Source organism: Neocloeon triangulifer, unplaced genomic scaffold, assembly GCF_031216515.1.
Source record: "Neocloeon triangulifer isolate White Clay Creek 2 clone unplaced genomic scaffold, ASM3121651v1 ptg000014l, whole genome shotgun sequence".
NCBI lineage: Eukaryota > Metazoa > Arthropoda > Insecta > Ephemeroptera > Baetidae > Neocloeon > Neocloeon triangulifer.
This window is the reverse complement of record NW_026775556.1, coordinates 18,509,571-18,526,015: the sequence shown is the minus strand read 5'-3', so window position 1 is coordinate 18,526,015 and position 16,445 is coordinate 18,509,571. Positions and strand designations below refer to the sequence as shown.

General features: G+C 40.6%; 4 protein-coding genes across 6 annotated transcripts; 2 read left to right on the top strand and 2 right to left on the bottom strand.

The window, feature by feature from the left end:
- The first annotated feature begins 191 nt into the window (after positions 1 to 191).
- On the top strand, positions 192 to 6,130 carry LOC132201358 (uncharacterized). The gene is made up of 7 exons (XM_059627471.1): positions 192 to 445; positions 2,409 to 2,618; positions 2,770 to 2,940; positions 3,305 to 3,682; positions 3,833 to 4,263; positions 4,666 to 5,018; positions 5,390 to 6,130. Exons 1-7 carry the CDS (start codon positions 355 to 357, stop codon positions 5,850 to 5,852), a joined length of 2,097 nt encoding a protein of 698 aa, XP_059483454.1. The 5' UTR covers positions 192 to 354; the 3' UTR covers positions 5,853 to 6,130.
- Positions 6,131 to 7,149: 1,019 nt separating this feature from the next.
- On the bottom strand, positions 7,150 to 10,835 carry LOC132201359 (ras GTPase-activating protein-binding protein 2-like). Of its 2 annotated transcripts, none has more exons than XM_059627473.1 (6): positions 10,675 to 10,835; positions 9,835 to 9,955; positions 9,362 to 9,749; positions 8,747 to 9,175; positions 8,088 to 8,543; positions 7,150 to 7,951 (listed from the first exon to the last, which is right to left on the bottom strand). In XM_059627473.1, the coding sequence occupies exons 2-6, from the start codon at positions 9,930 to 9,932 to the stop codon at positions 7,790 to 7,792; spliced, it is 1,533 nt and encodes a 510-aa protein (XP_059483456.1). In that variant the 5' UTR covers positions 9,933 to 9,955; positions 10,675 to 10,835; the 3' UTR covers positions 7,150 to 7,789. The 2 variants fall into 2 exon arrangements, with proteins under 2 accessions (XP_059483456.1, XP_059483455.1); XM_059627472.1 differs by lacking the exon at positions 10,675 to 10,835 and adding an exon at positions 10,185 to 10,395.
- Positions 10,836 to 10,942: 107 nt separating this feature from the next.
- On the top strand, positions 10,943 to 13,969 carry LOC132201361 (polymerase delta-interacting protein 3-like). Of its 2 annotated transcripts, none has more exons than XM_059627477.1 (6): positions 10,943 to 11,181; positions 11,680 to 12,001; positions 12,154 to 12,319; positions 12,379 to 12,733; positions 12,817 to 12,889; positions 12,958 to 13,969. In XM_059627477.1, exons 1-6 carry the CDS (start codon positions 11,126 to 11,128, stop codon positions 13,117 to 13,119), a joined length of 1,134 nt encoding a protein of 377 aa, XP_059483460.1. In that variant the 5' UTR covers positions 10,943 to 11,125; the 3' UTR covers positions 13,120 to 13,969. The 2 variants fall into 2 exon arrangements, with proteins under 2 accessions (XP_059483460.1, XP_059483459.1); XM_059627476.1 differs by having other exon boundaries at positions 11,680 to 12,025.
- LOC132201357 (calpain-5-like) lies at positions 13,349 to 16,424 on the bottom strand. The gene is made up of 11 exons (XM_059627469.1): positions 16,138 to 16,424; positions 15,953 to 16,084; positions 15,689 to 15,894; positions 15,411 to 15,633; positions 15,220 to 15,338; positions 15,066 to 15,155; positions 14,866 to 15,012; positions 14,479 to 14,806; positions 14,197 to 14,426; positions 14,021 to 14,142; positions 13,349 to 13,969 (listed from the first exon to the last, which is right to left on the bottom strand). Exons 1-11 carry the CDS (start codon positions 16,327 to 16,329, stop codon positions 13,650 to 13,652), a joined length of 2,109 nt encoding a protein of 702 aa, XP_059483452.1. The 5' UTR covers positions 16,330 to 16,424; the 3' UTR covers positions 13,349 to 13,649.
- Between the last annotated feature and the right edge of the window lie 21 nt (positions 16,425 to 16,445).

The following is a 16,445-nucleotide window of genomic DNA, read 5'->3' as shown; positions in this document are numbered from 1 at the left end:
CAAAATAATCCTTAAAAGAAATTTTTCCAGTGTGCTTAAAATAAGACAAAAATTAATTTCCTTTTTTGGATTGAATGATATTCTCTCTAGTGCGCCTGCGGCATTTCTCATTTATGCAACCAGCACGCCACGAAACACGCACCACAGCGATCGTGCTGTTTCCTAGGGCCAGTGTGTTGTGTGCGCTCAAATGATGGACTTCCCATTTTTCTCCACTCGCCATTCACGTGTGTGTTGCTTTACTCGGATTTATGTTTTTGTGTTATGAAAAAATGAAGTGCTGGATGAAGGGAAATTTGGATTGTCAAGTTATTCGGCAGCTTTGAAGAAAATAATAGTCAAAAAATCGCGGAGATGATCAGAAGCAGTGGGAGTTCCTGCCTTTTAATGCTGTGTCTTTTGACCTCGCAGAGGACGTTTGTTGTCGCAATTCCAGAGAGAAGAGGTAAAATTATAAAGAAAATAATAATATGTATTAATTATCAAATATTTGAAATTTTTAATGCGTTTAAAACTTTGATCGATTTATAATCTACCTTGTTTTCATTCAAATTAACAACTGGCCCAATTTTAATGCTCTGCTGAATTTGAACTGGAAACCTAATAGCAATTAATTAGATAACTATCTTTGCGGTGCTTGCTTTTGCGTGTAAAATCCAAAATAAATCGCTCCGTGTATTATTATGTATTTTAATTTTTGGAGCATTTAACTTTTTGCAAAAAAAAAAAGCAAAACAATTTTATTTAATTTTTCCAAGATGATAGAAATAAAAATCATAGACATGATAACAGGAGATATTTTTCGCTTCCAGCTCTGTGATGGCATTTTTCATTTGCATAAATTATGTGCTTGGTATGAGAACAGGTGCAGCCGCCGACACACAAATTAACACACCAGAAACAAATAAATAAAATCAAAGGTGCACTCTGTGCTACTGGTATAGCGCCAGGTGCTCTCTCTATCCTCTGGTTCGATTTAACACAAAAGCAAAACGCTCTCGCGGGCAATCAGCGACTCCCCCTGAAAACGCGAGTCTCTAACTCTTTTTAGAGCGGTATCGCGCGTGACTGCCCGCAATGTGAGCACCATAAGCTACTTTTGACTCCGCGCCCACACATTTCTCCCTATAAATAATTGCGTCATCTGCTCTGTTTGAAAACCAAAATGACCCGTTTCTATTCATTTTTCCGCTCATTTTCGGCTGCACCTTTTTTTGGCCCACCAAAATCGGAGAGAACTATATAGGCGGAAGAATCAAAAACTTTTTGTGTTATTTTGTTGCGTGCGAAAGTGGAGGCACAGCCAATCGATTTGGCCTGAAAGTGCCTCTGAAGTTCGTGCTTGTCGTGTGACTCAGACTTCTTTCATGCTAATTAGGTGGAAAATTGAAGAAGTGCAAGAGTAGAATTGCTTTGGAAGTTTTGACGAGCAAGGTTCAAACTTCTCGGTCTCTCTTGCATAATTTATAATAATATTTTAAATGAAATCGCCACAAATTAAAAATTTTTGTACAAGTTTAATGAACGCTAAAATATAGAATTATTTTCTAATTTAAATTATTTGATGATGATGATTTTTTTTGTGAAAATATGATGATGAATTTAAAATTATTATTTTTTATGCGGTAAATTTGAAATGCAACAACTTACATTAAAAGCATAATAAGAACAAAACTGAAAATTATTATTTAAATTAAATGTTTCCATTTTCTATAAATAGATTCTAAGCCTACACGTTTTAATGGTGCCTCCTGCCTCCTATTTAATTTTATAAACTGTGAGAATTAACATCTGCAGTGAATTGTGTAATCTCTACTTTGCAAACCAGCACCAAATTATTCTTTCATCGGCCTGTACATTTTATATCGCATGTCGAACAATGCGCTGTAGGTACCTCCTAAACGCACTCCCGCCGCCGTTCGTCTCCATGGCTTTCGTGTGTACATTTTTAGTCTCCATATCAACAAAAATCGATGTCCACTTCCATTCAAAAAAGTTGTCTCTCTCACTGCGAGTAAATAATTTGAATACTCCTCTACACTCATGATTTGTGTGTTTTGCTATGTTAGCTAAAAATGCATGTATTAAAAAGTAAAGTTAAATAATTTTTAGGTGTAATTTTTAAATATTACCAGAAAATTCACTAAGATAGTATATTTATTTCCTTTTTTTTAATTTAAAGTTGATATCTTGCTAAAAGTGGTAAATAAATACATTTACGAAATAATTATATAACAATACAATATTGAGAAATGGAATTTTTTATTTAAATTAAATTAACCCTTTTAATGAAAACTTCCTTTTTTATATTCAAACTTAGAACTTGAAATTCCCAATTCTTATATTTTTTAATTAGGTATGTAAGTTTTTAATTGTTACAAAAATTATTTTTAAATTTTATGTAATAGATGAACTGCTTCGCCGCGAATACCCGCTGGAGGATTTTTTGTGGACAGGTTCAGGAGACGGCCCCGAGCGAGACGAGGGTCAAATCTCATGGGTCACCACCACAGTGTTCAAAACCACCACCAGACTGGTGGCCACCCCTGTGTCTGCCACTTTCACCATGGTCACGGCCGCCACCTGTCCTGGTGAAAAGGCGCCCTGCCTCACCCCTTGTAAGTAAAATAAATTAAACAATAATTATTTGAGGTCATGCAAAAGAGCAGACCGGCGTGCCAAACTGGTTGCCTAACCCTGCGTATTTGCAGGCGCCCAGATCTCTCAATATTTTGAAAATATTATATGTTAAATTTTTTTAAATTTCAGCTTGGCAATTGGAATCTTCAGCAATGCTGGAGCCATCTTTTACAGACAGTCATCAAATGGAGAGCAGTTTTCCTCCCTCAATTTGGGCCACTCCAACCATTTCGGTCGTAGCCACAGCAACTGCCACTTTGTTACCAACGAATCGACCTCCAGTCTGGCCTGCAGATTTTGGTGAGCATTGATTTCAGCAAGACACCTGCTGCCTTAAAAGCATTCCGTGACGCCTCCATTTCCAACCCATATTGCACAAATGCGGCATTTCTAGTGTAATAAAAAATTCGCTCTCAACATTTAGGCGCCTAATAGAATCATGAATACGACCTTCTTTTTATCCTCTAGAAGTCAAATGTTTTGAATTATAAAAATCAATAAAGAGTAAAGGTTTTTTTTTAAATCAGTGAAATCATTAATTTGATTAAAAATTTGCTGTAAATTTTTGGAATTATCTGTGAAATCACGATTTTTTTTATAAAGACACTAATTCATAAATCTAACAGTTAATTTAAAATATATTGTAAATAATTTCAAATTTCAGACACTCCAGACAAAAAATTTTGGATCGTCACCGTAGTTGAAGAAGGCGAAATTGAATCGCCGCAGCAGTCCCCGTTTGAAGCAGGCCTCTCTCGATTGTACGCGACGGCATTTAAGCGGCAGCAGGAAAAGCACCTGGGAATTTTAAACGCAACTTCTGCCCGACGAATGGAGCTGCAACGAAAAAGGCGGTCGCCAGAGGTGCTGGTTCGATTGCTGAACGTCACCAAAGAAAGTCCGAAACGGATCCAACTTGTGTACCTGGTGCAGGTCAAAGGTCAGCCTGTCCTGGCCAGGGCGGCTGTCCACGATATGAAACTCGTGAGCGACGCTGAGGTTGCGCAGGAGCTGAAAATGAATGTGCTCACGAAAGCAGAACGTAAGCTAAAAGAATATTTGAAATTTTATCAAAATTAAAAAAATAGAACAAGAAAACTTTCTTAAATTTTTTGCTTTTTTATCAATTTTTTTCCTTCAAATTATCATTTTATACTGTTTTATACATTTGTGAACAGTTAAATATTTTCAGCTTATTTGAAAGAAAAAGAAGAAGCGGTTGAACAAGGAAGTCAAGTGATGACTGCAAGCCCGTGGGTTTTGGCGGCCGTTTCCATCAGCGTCGTGAGTCTGTTGGGGTTGGTTGCGGTTCTTTTGTATTTAGCAACTACCAAGAAGAAGCGGACAAACCGACTAGTGGACGGTGCCACTAACATGTCTTTTGAGCCCGAGGTGCAGAGTTGCGGTTCAGGTGCCAAAATGTCCGAGGACTGGAGCGTCGAGGCGCTTGAGGAGGGACAGCAGCCGGGCGAAAGGGCCAAGTCGGCAATCGACGCTGCCAAAACGGTGGCGCGCGGCGTCAGGAAAAACAGCAAACCACCCAGTCCGACAGGGTCATACTTGTCAATGCCCTCGGTCAGGAAGTTCCCCAGAGGAGACATTGTCCCTAAGCCATTGACGCAGGTAAAAATAACTTTGTTTATCTTGCACAAATTGTATAAAACGTAGGACAAAAATAAAAAAGATTTTTTTTGTTCAAAATTTTTAAAACGTACGGCACATACTTATATAAAGAAGCTTTAATTCAATATCAATTTTTTATTTTAAAAATAATTATTTTAATTATTGTCTAAAGATTTGGATTATCCGCAAAGATATATTATATTCTTTTTTTAAGTTTTTAACACTTGAAGTCTCACGTCTCACATTTTTTTTAAACCGTTTTCAAATTTCCCATGTCAGAAGTTAATAAATTTTAATTCAAACTCTTATAAAAAATTAATTTAACAATTTTTTTCACCAAGACTTCATTTCATTTTTATAGTTCATATATTTTTTTTGCCGTTAAAATGCCTTTTTCTTTAGATTTTGCAGCAAGATGATCTGAAGAAGGATCACCTGAGCTTAAAAAATCTGGACGTTTACCCTGACGAGTCAGCGTTTGAACCGCCCAGCGCATCATCGCCTCCCGCACACCTTGTCGTTCGACACGGAAGTCTCAACGGAGACCCGGGCGTTGTAGGCCCGTGTGTGTATCAAATGGCTCGAGGAGCGGCCACTTCACGAAGGCGCTTCCAGGAGTTGGTCGATGACACTTACAGTCTATTCGGCGAACAACGAATCTTCCCTGAACGAAAGTGCGGCTCCAGGTCGCCATCTCCACCCCCAAGACCTCCCTCACCAAAGGTGGATAGCAGGGTGCACTCTGCGGCTTACTTGTAAGTATAGAAAATAACTCTTACTTTTGCTCAAATAATTATTTAATGGAAGTTTCTCAATTTATTATTAATCATTGTTGTTTAAAATTACATCATTCAACTTTTTTCTATTTTTGGAAGAGGAAATTACAGAGGTTTTATATAGTTTTATTATTTTTTGCATTTGTTGTTCGATTCTTCCCACGCTTAATGTAATTTTTGTGATGCGTCCCGTGTAATAATCAAATTTAATCTGGAAGCGCACCTGCCTTGCGTTCCGGGAATGAGTCACGCAACAAAAATGAATAATTAATGAGCTCATCGCAAATCGTCAAAATCGACCAAGCAACACCAAAGTAACCCGATTGTTCTGTCTCTTTTGTGTGACACAGGCGCGTCTCCTCGCCGGCCGACTCACCTCCGGCGCCGAGGCCGCGCACCACAGAGCCGCGACGACCCTCTCTGATGCAGCAGCCGCGGCGCCGACCGCTGCTTCCGGCCTCGAGGGCTAGCAGTGCCGGACCAAGGGGCGCCTGGGAGACCCCAGGCGAACCGGCCACCGCAGGAATTCGACCTTTGAGTGCAGGACCCTTCCACCGACCTTTGAGGGATGCAGGGCGTCCGCCGGCGCACCCGCCCCGGATTTGTGCCGACTACATTCTGGCCGACTCGCAGCTCGGACAGGCCGACCCTGCGATGCCCCTTATCAGCGCCATCAAGAGCGAACTGCAGAAATTCCACTCCTGCTCGTCTTGCTCCATTCCAGGGTCAATTTCACCTTCGCCAAATTTGCCTCTTGATGACGACAAAGACAAGGCACAGAGTAGCAGTGACAAGGACGGGAAAGAAAACTAACATTTTTCAAGTTTGGTGAAAAAGTATCGTTTTTTTCTAAACTTTATGTACAATATTATTACACATTTCATGTGGCGAAAAAAAAAGAACACAAAATTGTAGCATTGATGGCAAATGAATTTGATATTATCTTTTTTAGAAAAGAAAAAGGGATAACATTGATAACAATAAAAAATATTAGCAGATGCTCATGAAATATTGCAAGTCTTCAAATAGTCCAATGCCAAAATTTGCAAATAAAATTGTGTAAAGAAATCAAAATTTTGTGAAACTGAAAACACTTAAATATGAAATTAAAACCTCAGGTCAAATTTTTGCAAAAGTGGCATTTATCAATAAAATCTTGCCAACAGTTTGTACTTCTCATCATAAATAAAATTTAAGAAAAAAAAATATTGGCATTTCGTTATTATTTTAGGAAAATTCTGAAAATGCTTTTAAGTATTTGTCTCTCACATTGACTTTATTTCTTTTGTTTAGCAAGACAAAAATAATACATGGTAAGCAGATATGAGTACACATCTCTACAAAAGTTTTTAATAATATTCATTTCTTTTTTAACAAGCAGTTTTTTTAAGGAAAAACAGTCATGGATGAGTCGTGGTGACGCGCTAACTCCGCAAACTATATAAATTAAAATTATCGATCTTGGTAGAAAATTAGCTTGAGACGAGAAAAGTATTCTTTTCAGGTAGGGGACAATAGAAAAATAATGAAAAATTGACCAAAAGAAAGGATAACATGGTAATAATTGATATCTTCTTTGTCTCATGAAACTATAAGAGCAAAAATTGAACATGATGTACAAAAGGCAAGGGAGGTGCTGGAAATTAACTAGGGTGAATTTTTCCCCACTAACATCATCTCAGTTTCATTAGGGTCAGGGGACACTGAAATATGCGTCTCTATCCAGCACGACTCACTTTCGAGTTTTGATCAAATTCGTACACAGTGGAATTGCGAACAAGTCTCTAATCAGGGAAGCTGCATGGTTTTATCGGATTCAAATTATTTTCATTGGTACTCCACCAGAGTCAAATCATTACAAAACTCATACAATGTGGTAGTGGTGATAAGAAAAAGCAACAGAGAGTGTATCAAGTCAAACTACAGAGCACGCGTTCAATGCGGGATTAAACGATGGGCAAAGTCTAGGTCGATGATGAGCAAAGCATTTAACTAAAAGTAACTCAGGACTATGAAAGCTAAGTTTGAATCGATTTGAGCATATCACTGTCTTTGAACCACGTCTGTAATTTGGCTTGATTTTTAAGTTTCAAAGTCTTCATTTTTTCCAGATGATGATTCCGACAAGTACGTGAAAAAATTAGGCGACTGGACAGGAGTTGTTCCTCTCAAGAAGACACGCCACTTGCTGAGGAATATCAAAGCGCTTCCTTGCATTCGTACACTACTAATTCACAAATCGTTGATCACACTGACCGTACCTCTCCTGCAAGCGGCGGGTTTAAGCACCAATCGGCATTTTATATTCATTATTTTTTATTTTAAAAATGACACCTTAATGAAATCACATTTGACCATCTTAATTAAGTAATGAAAAATCACTTTCCGTTAGTTATTAATTAATTATTGAATTATTGGGGGAAATTCGAGGAATAATCCAAAGCCACAAAATAAAATACGCGTATTGATCGCACAACCAAGCTTCTCAGGCAGCCATGCAGGCCGATTACAGCCCTTTGGTGCGTCTGCAGTCCTTTTTCTTTCAATCTTTCTTCATCAATAAATTAATACGCAACTTGGCAGCCGAGCTCTCTTTCTCTCTTTTTAACATTATTTTTGTTTAACTTAGGGCACTTTTAGGAAAGTTTGCAACGTGGGTATGCAGGTTAAGTGTTCAAACTGCTGATTCTTTAACCCAGTAGCTACTGGCTGGCTCGCGTTAACTTCTACCTCGCCATAACTCTCACTCTTTACCGCTCAGCGCGCTCGTACGGGGGCCTCTGACCTCGGCCACCTCTGTTTCCGCCACCCATGCCTCCACGATCGCCTCCAGGACCTCGGTCGCCATAGAGACGGGGGCGTTTCTCTTCAACGTTGAGGTTGTGGGGTGGTTCAGTGGGCATCAACACAGGCTGAAAAAAATCAAGATAGTTCAAAGTAAAATATTAATAAAATTAAATAATATCACATTATTAATATGTTTGGTAGAAATCCCATTCATGCTAGTAAATATTAATATTTCAATTAAAAACTTCACTCTTTACTCACCTTCGAGCTGAGGCAATTATGAACTGCGTTGGTGTCACTGAAGATCACAAATCCATACTTGGGGAAGACTTTGCCTGCGACGTTTTTAGAGTTGATGATGCGAAGGTCAACCACGGTGCCATACTTGGAGAAGACATTCTTCACGTCCGCCTCGTGGGCATCAACAGGGATGTTGCCAACAAACACTTGGTGGCTGTCAGGGTGCCTGTTGGGGCCACCGCCAGTGCCGCCAAGGGAACGACGTCTGTCGTCCATGCCTTGCTCTCTGTACTCCCTATCACGACCGACACTCTCACGCTTCTCGTCATTGCCTCTCATGGGACCGCCTCGGTTTCCGCCTCCATGTTTGTTTCCAGGACCTTGTTTGTTCATGCCTTGGCGCGGAGGGAGTCCTCCTTGTTGACCCTGGGCTGACTGTGGGGATGTTGGCTTTGGAGTCTGCTGGTGCTCAGCCGGCTGAAATCAAATTGAATCACGTTTTACTTGCATATTATTTTGAAGTAATAAAATGAAAAACCATTCCTTTGTCTGGATAGCAGAAATAACAGAATAGATAGTGTTCAACATTTAATACCATTTCAGATGTTAAATGACACTCTAATTTAAACAAAATCATACAACTTTCATAAATATTAAGACATTTTTGGCAAGAAATTTACCTGAACGACAGGTGACTTGGTGCGAGCCTGAGGTGGTGGTCCACTTTGGCCCTTGCTCTTGAAAACACTGGCAAAGGTCTTGGGGCCTTTGTTTTCTTCGACAATGGCAACCTCTTCTTGCTGCAGAGCAGGCAGGGGCTCCTCAACTTTGGGCTCGATGACTTCCACTTCAGCACTGACCTCTTCAGGTTCCGCAACGGCCGGTACTGGAGTGATGGTCGGAGGCTGGGCCTGCACGACAGGTGGCATTTCGCAAGGCTCAGCCTGGTAGTTGGTGATGGGCACCATCACTGGGGCCACTGATATGCCTGGCTGAGGAACAGCCGCCTCTACTATGGGAACTGGGCCTTGAGTTGGATACACAATGGGCGCCTGCATCACTGGGGCAGAAGGCTGGGTTTCATTGTAGTAATTCATGATGTTTGGAGCCTGGAAAAATTAGATTAACATGAAGTTTTGAAGCATAATTATTTACTTAATTTAATATGTAAATATGAATGATTCTAATAGTTTTGGTTCATTTATTTAGATTTTATTATCCTATATAAACAACTACACCATATGAATGAAAAAATCTCTTTTAAACTTGCACTGATATTTCAAGTTAGTTTTTACCTGATTGATGATCTGCTCCTTGGTGGACTCGTCAGCCTCATGTTCAGCACGGCCGTACTCCGGCTCCTCATCATTGACCATCTCATCCTGGTAGCGGAAGATGTCATTGTGCACGTAGTACTTCAAGGGCGACTGCTGCGCCAGCACAAAGGTCTGCGTAAAGCGCCTCATCGGTCCACCGTTGTTGGACAACTCGCCAGTGACCTGCACGACAACGCCGTTGCCAAGGGTGGCCTGAGAGTCGACCTGCTGTATCTTGGCATGACAGTCGTGGAAGTCCAGCTGCTGGATGCAGTGGTGGATCTGACGCTGGCCTATCACCGGCTTTGTCTCCTGGATGCCGCTGTCCAGACCGCCATGCACAAACGACGAGTGCTCATTGTAGAAGCTGTGGAGAAAAATTTTTAAAATTTCATTTACTCGTAGATTTATCATTTTGATTAAATTATAACACTAAGAAATTTAAAGTATACCGGTGCAGGTGCATGGGAGCCTGGTGAAGAAGGGTGTAGTACTGTCGTACAAACTCTCGGCCCACGACATGAGGGCTTGGCGTCTCTTCCATGACCATTCCTTGATATTTTGGTTCAGATTCTGCAAATTTTTCAAAGTATAAGTATGCATTACAAAAATTCTGAGAAATACGTAAGAAATTCTTGGAAAATTTCCCTCCAATAAAAAATTTAAATTCATAGGAATTTAGCAAACGCTTCCTATAAAAGAATTGAATATCAGAAGTTATCTTAATTTAACTTTTCAAAAGGAGACCCCAGGAAGGCCTCAGAAAATTACTACGTTCTAAACAACACAGGAGCTTAGCAACCCAAGGTCACGCCCGAAATTTGCCTCCTTTTTGCGGAAGGGACAAGTTGAGGCGCGAAATCGACACTCGGTAAGAGAAGAAATTTCGATTTCACGTCCACTCCAGACGAAAGATGCGCTTGAAAGTGAGTGGCGACGAGTGAATCGATTGGAATAAAGTAAAATGTATTCAAGTGTTTGCGACACGAGAAGAGAAGGTTCGATCGAGCCTGGTCGTCGGCGCAAAATGACGGACTTGATCGATACCAGTCCATTTGATAGCGGCAGATCGTTGCATATTCCCGAACTTAGTCACCCTGCGTAAACAACTCGCGGAAAAAAGTCGTGTGGAAGCCGTAACTCGATGAAGCAGCCAAAACTCCGGCTCAAAGCCTCGCAGGCCTAAGCACATGGTGCCCAGGGCCGGAATTTTGGAGCCGAATTTCCAGAAACGAATCGAAGAATTCGGGCCGATGCGGCCGGAAAACGCAAAAACGGGCGTTCGTTCTCACCAATAACGAAGAAGTGCCGCGCAAGTTGGTGCTTTTGCTGTTGAAAACGTGATAAGAGAGAGGCCGAGTGCCCGTCGACGATCGCCAAAGTTGGATCACAATGTCACTGACATGATGAATTTTTGAAAATTTTGTGCCGCGAATTTGCGACAAGTATGGCCGACAATTCGGTATGCGCGCCCTCTTATTTACTTTTTGGAACTATTAGCGCTCATAGCGCCACTACTTTTTCAATTAAAGCCGTACTTTCAGCGTGGCGGATTTCAGAAACTTTTCCGGCTCGTTCATCAACAAGCAACAACAAAACACACACGGCGAAACATTAGAAATATTCGTGGAAAAATTCGGTTTTCCAAATTTGTTTACAGATTTTAAGGCTATTGACTGTTCCGCGTCTCTCAAGATACCCTACGTTTGTTTCTCGTGAGACTGAACAGCTTTGATAGGAAAGATGAACCAGACTTTGGACGATATTATCAAGAACAGACGACTCGTTTCCAAGGCAGGGTAAGCGTTGTCCAGGAAGTTTCGAGATTTATTGCTAGAATGGCAGCTATTTTAGTGCTTAAAAGCGCTTAAAAGTGTGGAACTGATACTAAATATGAAAGAAAATTTAAGGATGGCTAAATTTTACATTTTTCTTCATTTTAAAGATCAACTTCAGGGGGTAGAAAATGTTATTTGTTCATAGGGCAGCATGAACATTAAATTTTTGGAAGTTGCTATAATCTTTCTACCTTCACCTGTGACCTTGAATATTATTAAAGGATTTGATTGGTTTTATATTAAAATATTTAATCATTAAAGAATATATATATATATATATATATATATATATTCACAGTTTTCTAATTTTGAGTTCAAGTTATCAAAGCATTTAATTACATAAATTAAGAATGCTCAAATTTATTAATTTTTTTTTTCATTCTTCATTCCAATAAATCTGCAATGAATATTTTTGTTTTTAAATGAAAAACTTAATTAATTTCTGTATACTTTCAACAGTGGAGTCAGAACCAAGTTCAACACGTTCCGCAGTACTGCCAGCGTTGGAGGTGGATTGGTAACGAAAAAGGCAGGTCGCCTTGGGATTGCGAAACCGGCACCTACAATGGCCAGCAGGCTGGGCGACGCAAGAATGAAGATCATCGCTAAGAAGAGGCAGAATTTGGTCGACGCCAGAGACCAACTGAATGAAATTGCCAGGCAGTCGGACGCCCGTGATAAGCTGACCATGATCAGGGCAAAGAAACAAGCTGACAAACCAAAATCTCTTTTCACAAAAGCCTTGGGGGGCTTGAAAAGTGGCGGTGCCGGAAAGGGCAGGGTGAGAAACAAAAACAGAGCCAGCGTACGTCCCAATTTCTAATTTCTCTTTTCTTCATCTGGAAATAATTTATGTTACGGTTTTGGTTATTCTTATTGTGTTGTCCCAAAAGTCTGTGTTTTGCCAGGTTGTCATTGAAATTTTGAATTCAGGTCGGATTTGTAACTAAGAGGCAGCAAGTAAAGCCAGCGAAGGCAGTTCCCCTTGCAGCCTTGACCAGAACTGTGTACCAAGATCCTGCCCCGAGAAACTATCTACAGATTGGAAGACTCGGCCGTGCTCAACCTTTACACGACATTGATGTTGACGTTTACAACGGTAGTTGAAAACCTCCACCTTTGATTTTCAAATCATTATAAGTTTTTTTGGAATATCAGATTTGGACGCAGTTGAGAGACGCTCACCTCCCAGGCGAAGAGAGCGTATGCCTGACTACGAAGAGTTGCTGGCTATGTACGCAAGGAACAAACTTCAACGCAATGTTCCCGAGCCTGTGGCCAGAAGACCTGCTGCCCCAAGCCAGCCCATCTACAGGAAAACCAGTTCGAGCATGAGGATGGATCAGTACTACAAGGAAGAGTCTGAGGAAGAGGAAGTGGACGAAATGGAGTATGAAGATGACGGTCCACCTCAGCCAACCAAGTTCATGGGAAGGACCATCCAGACAAAAGCTCATCCCACCACCAACATGTTCAGAAGAGTGCAAAGTTCAAATGTTGCACCTCCCAGGGCGTGAGTTAATTTTTCTACTCATCTCTTATTATTTAAATTATAATGGTTGTGAATTTATTATTTCATTTTTCCATGACTTCCAGTTATAAGAAGCCTCCTGGGCACAAAGTTCGTGTCTCCAACCTTGCACCCAGTGTTACAAGAGACGACATTATGGTAGCAAGACTTATTATTTTTTAAAGCGTTATCAGAATTTTTAAATCAATTACAATAATTGCTTTCAGGAGCTGTTTTCTGACCCTGGTGAATTGAACAGTTGGGAAATTTATCCTGGGGGCATTGCCGAGGTCTACTACAAAGAGCGAGATGATGCCATTCACGCTGTTGACTCGTACCACAAACGCTTGTTGGACGGCAAACCCATGACCGTCACCTTTGTGGAATAGTGCTTAGCAGACTAAAGCAAAGCCCGTTTTGAGCAAAGAGTGGAACTATTGTGTTAGTCGAACACTTTGATCTGACACTCTTGCAGCTCGGTTGAAACAACCATGGATTTACTGATTTACTTTTCTACTCTCAAATTTGTATGATTGTGCCTCAATGCAACAAGTTTTCGTTTTTGTGACTCACAAAAAAAAATAATTTTGTTAAGTTGGTGAAATGAAACCAAGCACATTAAAAAAAATCTTGTAATTTTATTGTAAGAATTATCAGCTCTTTTTATAATTAGGCACAACCATTGGTAAACACGTTAACTTGCAATTAATTCAATGAATCGACGCTCTTGATTTCTGCAGTCTTTATTGCTGTTCTTCCTTTTACAAAGGAGTGTCCCGTTTGTCCGTAATGTCGATCACAATTATATATTGTCAAAATAAAGTTAGTAAATACTTATAAAAGATAAAAACGTTAGTTGTGCAATCTCTCTTAAACATTCCTAAAATATATTTCTGTACTCTGATAATGATAATTCTTTTTATATGGCGTTAAGATCATCTTCAGTGATAACTTCAAGTACTAGTATACCCCGTGGGGTTTCGTCTTCATACCCAGGCAAGCCCAAGTCGGCCCTGATGATTGTGGACTGGTGGTTGACAGGGGCAAGAATCTGTGCTTGTCCCAACAGAACGTCTGGTATCAGTGGACGGTGGCTGTAAACTCGGGCGGACATTGGGATGGCTGGAGTGCGGCGGTAAAACACGTACGAGCCCTCCCACGATGGGTTGTTGTCATGCTCAACGTGCTTCGTTTCCACACTTACTCCCTCGCACTTAATCACACAGTATGGATTGCACTCTATAAAAACAACTTTAGAATGCAGAAGAATTTAAATGAAAGACAAATTACTGAAAAAGCTGCTGTGGTATTTCAAATCTTCGGCTCCCTTGACAGAGACAACACTGACATTTTGAACATCATGAGCAAAAGGATGCCACCAGTGCTTTGTAGGCAGATCTCTATCAGCAGGACTGTAGATGTTGAGTTGTTAGAAGATTGAAGTATTTAAACAGACGTTGACTTACAATAGTTTGCACCCTTCAGTAATAAAGCACCTCAGCAAGAAGCTGTGCTTCGGAACATGCAGTTGAGCCGAAGAAGTTGGCCCTGCAGCTTCTGTCTGTGCAATGATGAGATACCTGCCATGGGACAAGTGGCACTGGTTGTTCACTTCTCTTCTTGCGAGTGGACCAGCAGTCAGAACATTGCTGTGACCATAGAGGGCATGCAAGCGATACTTGCGGTTCTCCTCAACCTATGATCAAAATTATACTAAATTAAAATTTATTATGAGATTAACTATATACTTTGAAGACTGAAAAGCCAATGGGTGGATAGTCCTGAGATTCCATAGTGGCGCTAGGCCACTGGAGCAGCTGGATTACCACATTGGCTCCTTTATCAGAGGGAATGTCAAGGACAAACTGAGGGTTTTGCAGCAAATTTTGGGTAGGTGTGGAGCGTCCTGAACCTCTGCCACTTCCACCTCTACCCTTTAGGTCCCAAGCTCCACTCAACTCTTTCTCTCTCCAGTTTTGTTCGCCCATAACACAGGCTAAGGGTGCACCAGAGCAACCCAAAATGCGACACACACATAACTCTCCAAACTGTGTTACAAAATCTTCAGCTGGAATCCTAGATTCAATAACAAAAGTTTAAAAATTTTATGGAAATAAATTGTGAAAAACCATTACCAGAATTCCCGGTCATTGTCAACAGCAAGACCTAATTTTTGTCGTTCTTCTTCAGAGAGCCTGGCCCATTCCGGGACCTTTGATAGCATTTGGGTGAGGTGTTTGTGCGTGAAAACAAAGTCAGGTTTTTCTGATGTCCCTGCCTCACTAAATTACGTATTAGATTAGGTATAAACCAACAAGCTTATAAAATTAGATACTTTTTAGCATCCAATGGGGGTGCATCTTGAGGATTTGCAATGACAACGGCTGGGTTGCAAAGGCGCAATAGGATCACTTTTTCTTTGCCTCTGGGAATTGTAATAAAGATTTTGAAAACAGTTAAAAATTAAGTTATTAAAATCTTAGTAGTACTTCAGAATTCCTTTTAAAGCTGAGTTTTCCAAGTGGATCCTCTTGACAGATACAATTAAATATGGTTGCTCCAGAATCAGCCCCAGAGAAGTTCGGTCTGATGATTCCTCTTCGACAGCCTATACAGTTTTGAAAATAAAAAATATTTTAAGGTGCCTCTGATCGTCTGATCATAACTGACATCATCTTACCTCTTTACGAACATAAGCTGTCACAAGTGTTTGATGGGCAATTTCTGTTTTGAGTTTTAAAAATAGGTTCAAGAAATTGCAATCTTGTTCGTCGGCACAGTGGTCTCCGTTGCATCCATTCACTTTGGTGGGAACAGTCCATATCTCAGAAACTCCTCCGGTCAAATCAACCAATACGTCTGACAGAGAGACACTTTTGAGAGCAGCGTACGAGCCAAGCAATCTGAGGAAGAATAATTATAAAAAAACCGATTTTTTTTATGCAAAAAATAACAAACTTTGCGTAAGCTTTTTCAAGCAAGGAAGGCCACCACTCATTTTTGCAAGAGCTCTGAGCACAAACCAGGTCTCCGTCCAGAATGGGCAGTTGGTCGTCAATCACAACATCAACCCAAGCGCCTCGGTACCACAATCTGAAGTGGAAAACTCCCGGGTGCATGGTGGGATCCTCGCCCCAACACTGCAGACGATACTGGGGAACAACCTTAAAGAAAAATTACTGAAGATTTTTTTTGTGATTTATATATAAAAAAATAGCATACCCAGTGCCAGAGCTCAGGTCTGTGTGACAAGAGAGCCAAAGCTGAGGAAATCCATGCTGGTGACAAAATCCCAGGAGTCACTGTGTGGTCTCCGAGAAGACCAGAAACGAGCAAAGGTGATTCAGAGAGGTCCTGTAATTTAATTATTATTAAAAAATGAGGAAATCTAGTAAAATAGTCGTTACGTTTGGGCGTTTCCACTCAATGTTGCGAGGAATGTCAGTGCCCACGGTGAGGATGGAATCCGAGGCTGGGAATTTCAAATCCTTGAAGTACAAATTGTGGCTCAATTTCGAGTAGTGTTTTCGGATTTTGGCGTAGGTCTGGTCTCTCCTGTAATTTTTGACGCACGATTTCTTGCTAAAAAGGCACCCCATGACTGGAAATCGGGCTGAACCCTCTCACATTCCTAAGGCGTTGCTCACTCGGTGATTTTTTCTAAAACACGCGCTCTCCACTATTTATTTTTTTTTCAGCCAATCAGGAAAGATCT